We start from the raw sequence: 15352 nt of genomic DNA on the forward strand, positions 1-15352 counted from the left end.
GCTGTGGCTCCTTTGCTGGGGAGCCAGGCCCTTCCCGCCAGAGTACTCATCATCCACGCTCAGCCCTCTGTGTTCCCACGGGTCGCCTGCCCAAGGCTAGTAGGGGCAAGGTCCCTCTGACGAGAGCAGACTGAGGCCCGGGGTGGCGTGGAGTCACGGGGCCTCTTGCCTGGCAGGGCTGGGCCCCTGGACAGCCTTTCCCTGTGGGGATGGGGCTGGGCCGTCTGCCTCTCCTCACTATGCTCGTGAGTGGGCCTCGCCCTGGGCGTCTGAAGGTTCCGGCCACTACCTGCTACGGCAGCCCAGGGTCTCCAGCCTCGGTACCCAGTTCCCAGGTGGGTGGCCAACGGGCTGGGGGTTTCTCCTCAGGCCAGGGGCAACCAGATGGGGCAGACACTGGTTCTGTTTTCTTGACGCCCCTGGAGCACCTGGGCCCGGCCAGGCAGGGGACAGGATGGACCTTCGCTGGTTCGGGCTCTGCACCATCTGCACCTGCCAGCCTGGCCCCCTGCGAGCAGCTGGGGAGGGGCCCCCTCAGGAGCTTGTGTATATGATGAGCTCAGGGGGTGTCGGCCTGTTGTCGAAGGTTCTCAAAGTTTAGACCAGCCCAGTTTGCTAAAGGGGCCTCGTGTGAGGGTCCCAGCCCTGTGACTGTCTGCCCTTGAGTCTGCCCTGGACCAGAGCTAGGTGCTGAGCCCCCATTTCCAGCCTCCCAGCCCCCGCCCACGAGGCCCCTCAGAACAGGAGGGTGCTGCGCCTTCTTTCTGGCTGCCGGCTGCTGGAGCCCATGTGGGACATTCTCTTGGGCTGGCCCCGCTTCTGCTCGTCTGGGCTGGAGGCGGGCAGGAAGCCTCTGTGCTCAGCTGTGGGCCGCCCTCCCTCCTGCAAGCAGCCTTCAGACCCCACCCCAGGCTCCTCCAGGGACTCGGGGCACCCCGTTAGGCACGGCCCACTTCAGAGGCCCAGGAGGAGGTCGCCTGCAGTGTCAGGGAACTTTGCTCATCTCACCTGGGGCCTCCCAGTGGGGCATTTTCCAGGGGCACCCCCCTGCGGAGCCCTCCCCGCCAGCTGCTGAGAGCAGGGCCCACACCCTCAAGGACGGGAAAGGAAATCACAGCCCTCGGAGCAGCCGCTCAGCTCTGAGGTCGGAGCCCTGACACTACCTTGCATGGGCGTGGTCCTCCTCTGATAAAGCTCTAGTAGCAAAATAGTGGGGCTGGACTGGCCTCGGGGCTCGGAACCACCCCCTCCCCAGATGCCGAGGCCTCCAGCTCCCCCATGGGTGGTTACGGGGGCTACTGCCAGCCTGGGTGGTCAAGGCGGTGGGTGGCCCCAGAGATCTGGGGGCTGTGGGGCAAAGGGCCCTGGAGAGAAGGCATCAGGGATGGTGGGCTGGACTCCCTGCAGGTGGCCCAGGTCCCCCAGCCTGTGTCACTGTTGGGGGTAGCGTCCTTGTTCTCAGGGGCCCTGGGCATAGGGTGAGGGGGAAGACTGAAGGGTGCACTGACCCGGGTTCTCTTTGGTCTAGGGAGTGGCCGCCTCAGCCCCGGGACCTGCGACAGCACATTCAGGTAGGCACCTGGAGCCGGTCCCCCAGAGCTCGGGGACAGGGAGGCGGGAGTCCGGGTGGGTGCAGATGGCAGCCAGAGTTTGGCTAGATGGGGAGGGTGGGGGGCCCACTGCCAGCCGGGAATGTGGGCAATGGGGTGAAAGTGGTTGTTGGGTGACAGTGGTTGCTGGGTGGCAGTGGGCAGTGGGGTTGAGTCCCAGCCCAGGTGTGGACAGCAGGGCAGTGGGTAGAGGGCAGGCTGCTGGCTCCATGTGGCCTGGATGAGTGTGGCCTGTCTCAGGAGCACCTGCTGAGAGTGGCCAGTGGGTGGCTGGAGGATGGACTGAAGGTTGGGAGACACAGACTGGGGTCTGTAGGTCCCCAAGCCCTGAGTATGGACCTGTTCCTGGGAGGGGGCATGGCAGGAAGGCAGTCATGGTTGGGGTCCAGGAGCCCCAGCTCAGGAGAGGACGGGCTGTGTCCTCAGAGAGCGGAGGGGGCCTGTGGAGGCTGGGCTGGTGGTAAGCGACTCGGCCAGGGACAGGACATTGGTTCCCTGGCAGGTGCAGTTTTGGGGCCAGGTGGGGAGGGAGGGCCAGGCAGGGAGACAGTGGGAAGATGCCGGTCCCCAGGGCCTCCCTAGAGAAGCCTGGCAGTCACTGGGGACAGAGCCCTGCTGAAGGTTGGGCAGGGCTGAGAGAGGCTGGAGGTGAGGGCGGCTGGCCTGGGGTGGATGGGTGGCATCAGGGCCAGTTCTGTGCCTCAGTTTCCCTGTGAAGTAGGAGCCACTGTGGGCTGAACCTTGGATTCCTCAATCCCTTCTTCCCAGGCAGGTGGCACCTACAGGGGGGCAGGGTTCAGGCAGGCCTGGAGGGGACACCCAGGGATGGAGGCAGGGCAGCAGGCAGGCAGGGGCAGCTCGGGAAAGCCTCCGCTGGTCAGCCTTGGCCCTGGGCTGGACACTGATCCCTGCAGTCCAGGGTGCTGAGGCGGCCACCAGACCAGAGGTGGTGGGGCCAGCCCTGCCCCAAGGGTCCTCCTGGGCAGCCTGCTGTTGCCTCCCTGAGGCCACCCATACCCTTCAGATGTCTTTTACCCAGACAGGGGTGCCCTGGAACACAGGTGTGGGGATCGAGGGGACAGGCCCAGTATCTGCTTGGAGGACGTGAATCTTTTCCACAGAGGCCGGGGGCTCAGGAGGGGCGCCCGGGGTCTGTCATGGGACAGAGGTGAGCCAGGCCCGAGTGGCAGTGTGAGGCCGCCAGCCCAGGGCAGGGTCTGGGAGGAGGGCGCAGAAGGGCCAGCTGATTTCCGGTTGCTGCTTCACCGAAAGAGTATCCGAGGTACTGGATGTGATGCTCACAGAAGCCAAAGCAAAATCCAAGTCCCAAAGAGGGGACGGGAGGAGGAGCACTGAGGGCCCTGGAGCCAGTGGCCTTGGGGGAGATGCAGATATGGACACGCCCCTGGCCCAGCGCTGCTTACAGCCCCCGTTCGACTCCGGGTGGTGTTGGGAACTTTCGTCCCCTTTCCCTGCAGTCAGACCTCAGGCTGCTTCCTGCTTCCACCCTCGCCCCTCACCGCCCACCCTTGGAAGAACGGATGCAATCCTAAAACGAGGTACTAGGCTGCGGTGGGGGGGGGGGGGGGTGTCCGGCCCCACGTGGGCAAGCCCCGGCTCTGTCCCTTGGCTTCGAGGCCCCCTTTCCAGACACCAGGCCCCGGCCCTCCCTCAGCTCTCCCCAGGCCCTCACCACACCTGCCTCTCCCACCACCCCTTCTTGGCCTCAGCCCCTCAGCAGTGCCCCCTCCTCTAGGCAGCTGGCCCTGATGCCCCTGTCCCTGCTGGCCCAGGTGCCTGTCTGGGCACCAGAACTTGGCCACTATATTCTGTGGCTCATCTCGATGAAGGGGTCCTGGCATTCCGAGAGGGGACCAGCCACGTTTGCAGGACCACACATTTGCAGGAGGGGGGGTCTCCCCAGGGCCTCGGGGCCAGGCAGGGTTGGGGCAGAATTGTGTTGGTTGCTTTAGTTCATGGAATCAGGTGAGCGAACCCGCATCAACCTGGGCTCCGTCTCGCTCTGTCCCAGCTGCTGCCTGCAGAATCAGCGAGTCAGGTCTCTCTGGCCTCGGTTTCCCCACTGGGAGCAAGCAAGTGAAAGTTCCCCACCCCTAGCCCTGCTGCAGGGAGTGACGGGGACAAGGGTGAGAGGAGCCAGGCAGAGTGGACATCTGCTGCAGGTGCCAGGCAGCGGGTGGCCACAGGAGAACCTAGGTCTACTGCGGATGCATCCCTGGGGCAGGGAGGCCCAGCCTTGAGCCAGGCCCCTCCCCGGACAGGCAGGTGTTTCAGGGAGGCTGACCTGCAGGGCTGTCACCCCCTGGATCCCAGTCCCCACCTGAATTCTGAGGGCTCGGAGTGTGCTGGGGGTGGGGAGGTCACCGTGGGTGGGGCTTGGCTGTGTCTCCCAGTCACTGGCTCAGAGAGTGTGCTGGGGGTAGGGAAGTCACCGCGGGTGGGGCTTGGCTGTGTCTCCCAGCCACTGGCTCAGGGAATGAGGTGGGAGACTTGTCACCTCCCCTGCCTCACGTGGCTGTGCGTTCCCTCACGAGGTCCTGATGACAGGAGTGGGAGGAGGCACTGGAGAACAGGGTCCTTCCTGTAGGACCTCGGTGCCCGTGGTGCGGAGCCCTCAGGCCTGCAGAGGAGGGGCCAGTGTGCATCCAGCCCCCTAAGGTGGGAGCCTGCCTCAAGTCCCACCCAGCCGGGCTTGTGGGGTCCCCTCCTATCCTGCTCCTGCTCTGCCCTTCCCAGCACCAATGGGGTTTGCAGAGGGAACCAACAGCTATTAGGAAGGGGGTAGGGGGAAGGGAGTAGCTCCTATGAGGGGGGTGAGGGTGTGGGGCACCTGGGTGTCCTGGAGGGGACGCAGAGGGAGCGTGGGCCTGTGCACAGGAGAGGAGGGGGTCCCTGGAGCCTGCAGCAGGTGGGGTGACCCAGGAGGACAGTGAGGGGCAGGTGCTGGAGGCCAGGACAAAGCAGGGCTGTGCTGGCCCGGGAGGGTTAGGGAGAGAAGGTGCTGGGACAGCCAAGGAGGGGTGATTAGTGGGGAGAGAGTCGGGAAGGTGCGGGGCGAGGGGCGCAGGGACAGAAGAGTGGGCCTTGGGGGGCCCATGGGGGGTCGGCAATTCCTGCAGGAGAGGCGGCACAGTGGAGGGGCCAGTGCTTCCTTCTGCTCTGTGGGTACTTGGACCAGGAGTGGACAGTGTGGGGGGGGCCTCAGGATGGGGCAGCGCTGGGCCAAAGATGGATGGTCAGGAAAACGGAGCGGGAACCTACAAGGCGCAGGAGAGGCGGAGCGGGGAGGAGGGGCTGGGCAGGGTGGGCAGCTCTTTACTGCACAATCTTTGGTATCAGTGCCGCTCTTGGTCCCCACCAGGGCTTCACAGCCGCTCCCCCCACAGGATCCCCAGGGCCAGAGACGCCGCGTGGCGAGTCGCCCACTTATGTGAACATCCCCATCAGCCCCTCCTCCAGAAAGCAGCTGCACTACATGGGCCTGGAGCTCCAGGAGGCCAGTGAGGGTGTCCGAGGTGGGTCCCCGCCCTGCGTGGAGGCCCTGACAGTGGGGGGCTGGGACCACAGCCTCAGGGCCCTGAGTCACCCAGCCCCACCCAGCCCCACCCAGCCCCACCCAGCAGCCCTTGGCCAGGGAGCTCTTACTACAGCCTCCCGCCAGGAGGCAAACGTCCCCAACTCCATCCTTGGCCGGGTCACATCCCGAGGGTGTCCCCACTCAAATGCTTCCGAGGGCCTGGCTGGGGGACTGGTGTGGAGGGCAGGGTCACGGGGCGGGGTGGCTTGGGGGCGCAGGCTGCCGTTCACCACAGACTTCTTTCAGGGGCTGGCGCCTCCCTCTACGCCCAGATTGACATCACGGCCACTGAGACGGCGCACAGAGTGGGGGCGCGACACGCACGGGCCCGGGAGGAGCAGCTGTTGGAGCTGGAGCAGAGGAAGGCAGCCCCACAGTGAGGTCACAGCACCAGGAGTGGACCGCAAACCCGGCGTACTGTGCCGCCCCGCGGCCCCTGGCAGGCCGGCCCCTTCTGTTGGCCGTGGCCTGGTCCCCAGGGAGCCCCCAGTCGCAGCAGCAGGCATGGCCAGTCAGAGTTGCTCTGGACCCCAGGCCGACGGAGGCCCTGCTTCCAGGCATCAGGCAGCTCTGGTCGCTGCTGTGGCGTCTCAGGCAGAGGCCGCTGCCCAGGAGTGAGTTTGGGAGCATGGTTTGTGGTGCCTGGGATGCAAACTGCCCTCTCACCCTGGGGCTGACTGCATGGATGACAGCCGTGTCCTGGCAAAATGCTTATCCCTTCACCTGGGTGTTATGGCCCTGCAGAGCCAGGCCCCAGTGCCCACTCCCCAGTGCCCACTCCCACTGTCGGCACCACGCCCGCTCCTGAAACTGGCGGCTCGGACACTCCTGGCGTCCTCTCCCCGCCTCCTGGCCGTCCTGCCTGGACCACCACCACCCTGCACCTGGGGACGGAGCCTGGACTCTCCCAGCCTCCTGGCTGCTCCACTTCTTGGGACCTATTACAGCCAGTCATGTAAAGAGCTTAAACTTGTGACTGTTCTGTTTCTGACAATGCCTATTTATTTTCTCTCTCCTGGTTTCTGCTCCTGGACATGGGTCTAATGTCTTCACCTGGGGGTGCTCGGGGTCGGGGCGAGCAGAGCTGCCTTCCTTGGTGGCACGGGGTTAGGGCTTCCTCCTGCGTCGGTGCGGTGCTGTGGCCTGGGGGATGGTGAGCTGACGGGGCTATGTGCATAGGTGGTGGGCGTCCTGCATGCCCTCAACCCCTGTGGCAGAAGGAAGCACCGGGTGGGCCCCCCGCCTTGCTCCTGGAGATGGGGCTCTCTGCTCTGCATGGCTCCACCTGTATTCATCCCTTTCTTTCATCTTCCTGCCCGTCCTTCCCCCGCCCCTCCCCCAGGAGCCCACCAAGGACCCAGAGAGTCTGTGGCTGGCCTGCCCCGGGGACGGCAGGCAGCTGCCACTGCTGCTCAGCGGGGCCCTCAGTGGGCAGGCTCAGAGCACTGGCCCTCCTGGCGCCCCCGCTCCGCATGTGACTGCTGAGGACGCTTGGTGTCAAGGCGGCAGGATGCAGGGTCAACCCGGAGCCAGCTGGGGCCAGGACAGAGACCTCCTGCTTAGACGCAAAGGCCCTGGGGAGCGTTCTGACAGACAGGGCAGGGCTGGGCTCTCAGCCTGGAGGGTCCACGGACAAGACTTTCAGCTGCAAGTTGGAGCAAGGCATGGCCTGCACCCTGGTCCAGGGCTACAGCCGTGTCAGGCCCTTAGGGGGGCAGAGTTGAGATGTCCACCTCCGGGGCTGGCCGCATGCACCAGCTCAGACATGCAACCTGGGTGGCACAGCCCCACCCTTCCCCGTGACGCTGGCCTGCTGGAGCTCAGGCTTCCTGTTCACAAAGTGGGAGAAAGGGTCAGCCCCTCTGCTGCCGATGGGATCGTGGGGCTGTGGGGGCGGGTTTGGAGCCTAGACCCAGTGTGTCTGGGTGTGCCTTGGGCCACATCCCCTTGGCACGATGGAGTGGCCAGGCCATGTCCTGGGGAAATAATAGCCACAGGAAGAGTGTGGATGTGGGGCTGGGGCCGGTCCCACGGCTGTGGGAAGCCAGGAAGCAAGGGTCAGAGTCAGACCTGGCCAGGGTACCACGGGTGGGCGCGGTATGGGGCTCAGGTATACCCAGGCCTCCAGCAGAGTGCCCGGGGAGGCTGTGATGGCCCATGCTGTCTCCGGCACCCATGGGTCCCAACTGTGTGGTGGAGGGGCCGTGGGAAGGGATGATGCTGGCCAAGGCCGGGTAGCTCTGATCTCAGGGCAGCTGCCCTTGGCCCAGGACAGCCACTCGGGGCCAGAGCTGTGACTGGACAAACGCCTGACCTTCCCCTGGAGTTGTGACTGGCAGCCAAAGCCCGACAGGGTCATCTCTGCAAAGCTGTTGAAGATGTGAGGAGGTGGAGCACACGGGCCATCGTGTCTCAGGCACTCTGGACTCCAACCTGTGCCTGCATGGGGCTTCCATACCTGGGCCTGAGCCTGCCCCGGCCTCGGCCCACTGCCCTCGAGCTGCACCACCCATTCGGCTGCCACCCCACGCCCTGTCCTCGTGCTGCCCCTCCTGGTGCTCCTGCCTTTCACCTTCCCTTTTGTCAGAGCAGGAGCCTCTACCCTAGACCACCGCCTATTCAGCAGGCTCAGGCTGGTCCCTCTCGGCACCCGTGCTGCAGGAAGCCTGGAGTGTCCGGGACCAGGCGGGGCCCGTGCAGACCCGATGGCACCGCACACTCACGCCCCACACACGGATGGGACCTGGGCTCAGCCCAGCTACCAGCAGCTCACATGTGGGGTGTGGGGACCTCGCTGTCCCCATGTCCCAAGCAGCCAACGCTGGCATCCTGGGTGAGCATGTGTGACTCTGGGAATACCAGTGCCAGGCAGGCCACGTTATCCCGAACCAACTTAAATGCCTATCAACACGAAGCTCGTACATCACCGTGGCCCGTCTCTCCCTGTGACGTGCAGCCTCAGCCTCCTGGGTTCAAGCGATCCTTCCCCGCAGTTTCCTAAAGTGTTGCGATTACATGCGTAAGCCACCACGCCCGGCCAAAGTAAGTACACTTAGAAACTTAAAAACACACATGGCTCAAAGAAGACATCATACTTGAAATGAGAAAATATTTTGAACTGAATGGCAGTGAAAATACTATACATCAAAACTTAGGGAAATGTGGTTAGTGTGGTATGTTGAGGGAAACTTATAACCTCACACGCTTGTTTCATAAAACAGCAGCAGACAACAGAGATTTCCAATTCCAGCAATGACAGACTAGGGTACCCAGACGAACCATCACACTGAAAACAGACGTGCTGCAGTAAATACTGACTTTCTCCTTAAGAGCTGTGGGAATCTGACAAGCCAGGAAGGTACAAACGAGGGAGAAGTGAGGGACACAGGGGCCCAGGAAGCTCGTGAGCGCCAAGCACCCAGTGCTGCTGCCCCAGGGCGTGGCCAGTCCAGCACGGTGGGGCGGACACCAGGCTCCAGCCCAGCCTCAGGTGCTCCCTTCAGACTCTCACCTATCTGCAGCAAGCTGAAGCCCCCAAATCTAGGCCCTCAGGGTGAATCGGTACTAACCCCCTCGCCCTATCCTGATTGTGAGCGGGGCAAGTGCTCACCTGGCAAGGTCTGGCCTGCAGCCCTTCAGGGGTCAGCATAACTCGTGTGGGTCAGAAAGCCTCAGCCCCAAACCTGGTCTCAGAGGCTAAGAACCCTCTCCAGGAGGATGATCCATATAACAGCTCTCAAATAGGCCCCCAAATAATTCTTCACAAACAAACACTTAACAGTTCAGGCTGGGCACGGAAGCTCACGCCTGTAATCCCAGCACTTTGGGCAGCCGAGGTGGGCAGATGACTTGAGGTCAGGAATTTGAGACCAGCCTGGCCAACATGGTGAAATCCTGTCTCTACTAAAAATAGAAAAATTAGGCCAGGCACGGTGGCTCATGCCTACAATCCCAGCACTTTGGGAGGCCGAGGTGGGTGGATTGCCTGAGGTTAGGAGTTCGAGACCAGCCTGGCCAACATGGTGAAACTCTTGTCTCTACTAAAAATACAAAAATTAGCCCACTGTGGTGGTGGGGGGCCTGTAACCCCAGCTACTTGGGAGGCTGAGGCAGGAGAATTGCTTGAACCCAGGAGGTGGAGGTTGCAGTGAGCCAAGATTGCGCCATTGCACTGCAGCCTGGACAACAGAGTGAGATTCCATCTCAAACACACACACACACACACACAGCCTGGGCAACAGAGTGAGATTCCGACACACACACACACACACACACACACAGCCTGGGCAACAGAGTGAGATTCCGACACACACACACACACACACACACACACACACACACACACACACAACTAGCCGGGTATGGTGGCGGGTGCCCATAATCCCAGCCGGGTATGGTGGCGGGTGCCCATAATCCCAGCTACTTGGGAGGCTGAGGCAGGGGAATCGCTTGAACCTGGGAGGCAGAGGTCGCAGTGAGCTGAGATCGTGCCAATGCACTCCAGCTTGGGCGACAGAGCAAGACTCCCTCTCAAGAAAAAAAATAACAAAGAACAGAACACAACATGACCTCACAAGTGAAGCAGAGGGAAAGACAGGAACACACCATTGGAGACTTTAGGGATGGCTAGTGATACCAGAGGCTAAAATAATCACACACCCTACCACGCATGCAGCCACGGTGGCCCGGGCCCTGCCACGCATGCAGCCACGGTGGGCCGGCTAAGCTGCAGGTTGTGCCTGAGCTCATGGACACGAGGAAGAAGGGCGACCGCGTCCCAGACAGCCTGGCTTGAGGCTGCTCTTCAGCCCCAGCCCCTGGGGTCCCATGGCGGCTGCGGTGGCAGTGGTGGGGGAGCAGGCATGGCACCCGGAGCACTGAAGCCCAATGCAGGGTGACCCCTTCCCCCCAGCTCCAAATCCAGCATCCCTCCCCGGTGCCTAGCCCTTGCCAGGCTGCTGGCCCCATTGTTGGGAAGGAGTAGTTTGACCCCTCACCACTGAGAGGAGTGAGGTGTACTTCCTCGTCAAGCACAACTCCGAGCGGCACTTCTTCCACACCGTGCAGCTGCCTGTGCCTGGCAGGGGCCTCCTGTGGCCGGAAGGTCCCCTGCCTCCCCAACCGCACCTGGCATAACACCATGGCTGAGGTGTGCTCCCAGCTGCACCACCAGCCCACACGCCTCCTCAGCACCACTATCACCCCAAGACCATCTATACCGCCACCCTGGATTACAACTCTGCAAGATGCTGGGGCGGTTTCTGTTAGGGTGGAGCTGGAAGCCACCGAGTTCCTGGGTAGAGACGACCTTTCGGATGGATGCTGACTCAGCAGGCTGGGCTGAGCTGGGACCAGCTCTTCCACTGCCCTGCTCCGAGCCTGCTCTGGTCAAGGTGGGCGATGCTGCCCTTCATGTACTTCCAGCCCCGGAGGAGCTGAACCTAGAGATACCTGGAAACTCAGCTTAGGGAAGAAAAAAAAAATCACTGCATCTCATAATTATTGAGATATTTTTTAATTTTCAAGCTGTTTTTTTTTTTTTTTGGGAGAGTCTTGCTCTGTCATCCATGCTGGAGAGCAGTGGCATGATTTTGGCTCACTGCAAACTCTGTCTCCCAGCTTCAAGTGATTCTCGTGCCTTAGCCTCCCAAGTAGCTGGGATTATAGGCAGATGCTGCCACCACTCCTGGTTAATTTTTGTATTTTTAGTAGAGATGAGATTTTGTGATGTTGGCCAGGCTGGTCTCAAACTCCTGGCCTCAAGTGACCTGCCCGCTTCAGCCTCCCAAAGTGCTGAGATTCCAGGCGGGAGCCACCCACACTTGGCTCAAGCTGGGTTTTTTTTTTTTTTGAGGCGAAGTCTTGCTCTTGCCCCCCAGGCTGGAGTGCAATGGCGCGGTCTTGGCTCACTGCAACGTCTGCCTCCCAGGTTCAGGCGATTCTCCTGCCTCAGCCTCCCAAGTAGCTGGGATTACAGGTGCCTGCCACCATGCCTGGCTAATTTTTTATTTTTAGTAGAGATGGGGTTTTACCATGTTGGCCAGGCTGGTCTCAAACTCCTGACCTCACATGATCCGCCCACCTCCACCTCCCAAAGTGCTGGGATTACAGGCATGAGCCACTGCGCCCGGCCGGCTAGAGCTGTTTTTAAGAGGATATATCCTGGTTTGCTGCTGTTTAGTTTCCCCAAAGTCTCAATTTGATGAGAAAATAGAAAGACCATTAGAATGGAAAAATAAAAAATAAATATTAGATTTCATGCAATCAGAAAGCTTTGCTTTCCAAAAGATAACCATTAAGAAAGTAAAATAGCAAGTCAGAGGATCAGAAATTATTCACAACACATATCTGAGAAAGGACTCACACCTAGACCTAGAAAGAACTCTAAGACCAGGCTGGGTATGGCGGCTCTCGCCACCTGTAATCCTGGCACTCTGCGAGGTGGAGGCAGGTGAATCACTTGAGACCAGGAGTTCGAGACCAACCTGGGCAACACAGCGAGACCCAGTCTCTACAAAAAAAAACCTTTTTTTTTAATTAGCAGAGCATAGTGATACATGCCTATAGTCCCTGCTACTCAGGAGACCGAGGTGGGAGGCTCGCTTGAGCCCAGGAGTTTGAGGTTGCAGTGAGCTATGATCGCACCACTGTACTCCAGCCTGTGCGGGAAAGATCCTGACTCAAAAAAAAAGACAAGACTTCCAAGACCCAGTTTTTTAAATAGGCAAAAGAATTAAGTAGGCCCTTCCCAAACACGCCACCCAAATGGCCAAGAGCAGACAAAAAGGTGTTGCGCCTCTGGCACCAAGGAAGTGCAAGTTACTACACAACGAAAACAAAAAAATCAAACGGATTTAATTGTCTTTTTGTTACTGATTTCCTCCTCAATTGCACTCTGGCCAAATAATGTGATTTGTATTATTTACCTACATATCGTATATTTATACATTATCATCTGCGAGTTATTGACATTTGCTTTGGGTCCTAGTACCTGGTCCATTTTTAAAAGATTCCATGTGTGCTTAAGAATGTTTTCTCTAATGGGCATAAGTAGACCAAGTTTTTAACTGTACTATCCCATTCTTTCATATTCTTCATCAACGATCTAAGCCTCTATCATAAGAACCTAAAACAAGGGCAGCAAATTGAACACAAAATAGGTAGAAGAAAGGAAATTTATAAGAAAAGAGCAAAAGTCAACAAAAAAGAAAACAATAGAAAAAAATCAATGAACCCAAAAGTACGTTTCTTTGGGGAAAATATCTGTAAAAGTGATAAACTGTTAGCTAATGTGATCAGGGGGAAAAGAAAACACAAATGGCCCAGAGCAGGAATGAAAATGGACATCACCGCAGAGGATACTGTGAACGATTTATGTAAATTGTTTTGATAACTTAGATGAAATTCTGCGGCAAACCTATCTTTAAAAAAATGACAAAGGAAGAAACAGAAAATCCAAAAGCCTCATGTCCTTTTTTTTTTTTTTTTTTTTTTGAGACAGAGCCTTGCTCTGTTGCCCAGGCTGGAGTGCAGTGGCGTGATCTCAGCTCACTGCAACCTCCACCTCCCGAGTTCAAGTGATTCTCCTGCCTCAGCCTCCAGGGTAGCTGGGATAACAGGCACACACCACCACATCCAGCTAGTTTTTATATTTTTAATGGAGACGGGGTTTCACCATGTTGACCAGGTTGGTCTCAAACTCCTGACCTCAAGTGATCCATCCACCTCGGCCTCCCAAAGTGCTGGGATTACAAGCATGAGTCACCATGCCCGGCCTCATGTCTATTTTAAAAATCAAGTTCTTAATGAAAAACCTAAGCAAAAAGAAAATGGCAGGCATAGATGGCTTCACCCGTCAAATCTCTATGAAACAAAAAATGCCAATCCTATACAAAGTATGGCAGAACTTGTTTCAGGAGGCCAACTTAATGCAATATCAAACCATGATAGACACATCACATGACAAGACAATAAACATCAGAGCCCAGTGTCCCTCATGAGCATTCCTACACAGGAAGTCCTTAGCCCGGTATGAGCAAATCTCATCTGGCCATGCAGAGAAAAGGCCAATGCACCATGGCCACAGGGACTTACCTGGAAATGCCAGGTCATCTTGGCATATGCAAGTCAGCATAATTCACTACAGTAATGCGGTAAGGAAGCGACCTCATGAGCATCTCACTAGGTGCAGGAAAGGCAGCTGACTACATTCAACACGGATTCAGGAAAAGCCCTCAGCAAATGAGGAAGCTCTTCTGCCTGTAAGTGCACCAGTGCAAACCCAACACTGAGCCGGGAGAGACCGAGCCCATGTTCACCGAGACTGGGAGTAAGATAAGCAAGCGCCGGCTCACCTCGCCAGTGCAGTGAGAAGCCGAGGCACAGACTGACGAGGGGAAGCAAAGCCACGGTCAGACAGAGGTCACGCGTGTGCACACGGAAACCCCGCGAGTCCACAGAAACACCACCATGGCCAAGGCGGGAGTTTAGGGCACGGATTAAAGCACCACGCACAGGTGACAAATGAAATAAAAATACACAGTCCTCAAGAGCGTATCAAACACCTAGGACTAGATCTAAAGGAAAACATGCCAGACACACGCACAGAAAACTCCAGTCCATTGTTGGGAGAAGTTGAAGATGAACTCAATACCTGGAGTCACACACGGCAGTCAACGCGTGGACACTGGAGACTGTTGAGACGCCGACTGGAGTCACACACGGCAGTCAATGCGTGGACACTGGAGACTGTTGAGACGCCGACTGGAGTCACACACGGCAGTCAACGCGTGGACACTGGAGACTGTTGAGATGCCGATTCTTCCCAACGTGTATTCAAGACATTCGGAAAAAGGTATTCAAAAATGCGTTCAAGGGAATTGCTCCTGAAATTCCAGAAGGCTTGCTTTTTTGGTAGAAATTGAGACGCTGATTGTAAAATGTATATGGAAACACCAAGGACATAAACAGCCAGAAGAATCTTTAAAAAGAAGAGTTGGAAAATGCACATTACCTTGACTCAGGGTTTATTATAAACCCAACTGTAGCCAACTCCATGTGTGTGGCAGCCGGGCACCATGGCTCACACCTACAACCTGTAATCCCAGTAGTTTGGGAGACTGAGACGGGAGGATCACTCGAGCCCAGATCAAGACCTGCCTGGGAAACATAGTGAAACCCGTCTCTACAAAAAAAAAAAAAAATCAACCGGGTGTGGTGACACGCGCCTGTGGTCCCAGCAACTACTCAGGAGACTGAGGCGAGAGGATTGCTGGAGTATGGGAGGTCGAGGGTGCAGTGAGCTGAGATCACGCTACCGCACTCCAGCCTGAGCGACAGAGCAAGACCTTGTCTAAAGTGTGGCAATGGCAAGAGCGTAAGGACAAACAGAAACAGACCCACACAGGTAGGTCAGTTGATTTCTGACAAAGGCGCCAAATTAAGAGAAAAAAGCCTATGCAGCAAATAATGTTGAAAGGTAAGGGAGAAATGGATCCTGACTGCAACCCACACTGGAAACATAAACACTCCTGAGTAGGGACTGGATACACACGCGGCACACACCCACACAACAGGCCGCCATGCAGCAATCAGGAGTCTGCCGCTGATCCACGCAAAAGCCTGGGTGAATCTCAGATACTGAGAGAACGTAAGCAGATACACGCAGATGTACACACAGACGCACGCAAAGACACAGACTGCCCAGCGCCATGCACGTGGAACCATGGCAGGCGGGAGGTAGGGAGTTGCAGTGGTGGGAGTGGGAATGGGTACCCCTGTGGGACTGGCTCTGCGGAGTGGAGGGCGTCACCTATGTCCTTCGTGAGTGCACACCATGACCAGCCACACCCATGGAACTAACATTGGGTATCTGGCCTTTTTGTGTAACTGCCTCCCCTCAACACTACGGTCTCCCACATACAAAAGAGGCCATCATACAATAAGACACGCTACTCCGCAATTAGACACCATGAAACGCCAACCAGGCTGTCCATAATTAAAAATACCGAGCACCAAGTCTCAGCAATCCACTAGTGTTCTCCTTCCACCCAGCCGGAAGAAACACAGTCCAACCACTTTGGAATCATCTCTATACTTGGACAACACACTTTGTAAGATCCATTAGGTACTCCTAGAATCGGCC

The 15352-nt window shown here is 57.9% G+C and overlaps 1 protein-coding gene across 1 annotated transcript in view; it reads left to right on the top strand.

The window, feature by feature from the left end:
• The window catches only part of DOK7 (docking protein 7), a 38149-nt gene extending 31953 nt beyond the window's left edge, over nt 1–6196 (top strand). The window contains exons 8-10 of the mRNA XM_054484333.2: nt 1529–1571; nt 5018–5146; nt 5455–6196. Of these exons, the coding sequence (XP_054340308.1) occupies nt 1529–1571; nt 5018–5146; nt 5455–5588 (306 nt within the window). The 3' untranslated portion in view covers nt 5589–6196. The remainder of the gene's footprint in view (nt 1–1528; nt 1572–5017; nt 5147–5454) is intronic.
• The last annotated feature ends 9156 nt before the right edge of the window (nt 6197–15352 follow it).

The sequence above is a fragment of the Pongo pygmaeus genome, chromosome 3 (genome assembly GCF_028885625.2).
Source record: "Pongo pygmaeus isolate AG05252 chromosome 3, NHGRI_mPonPyg2-v2.0_pri, whole genome shotgun sequence".
Taxonomy (NCBI): Eukaryota; Metazoa; Chordata; class Mammalia; order Primates; family Hominidae; genus Pongo; species Pongo pygmaeus.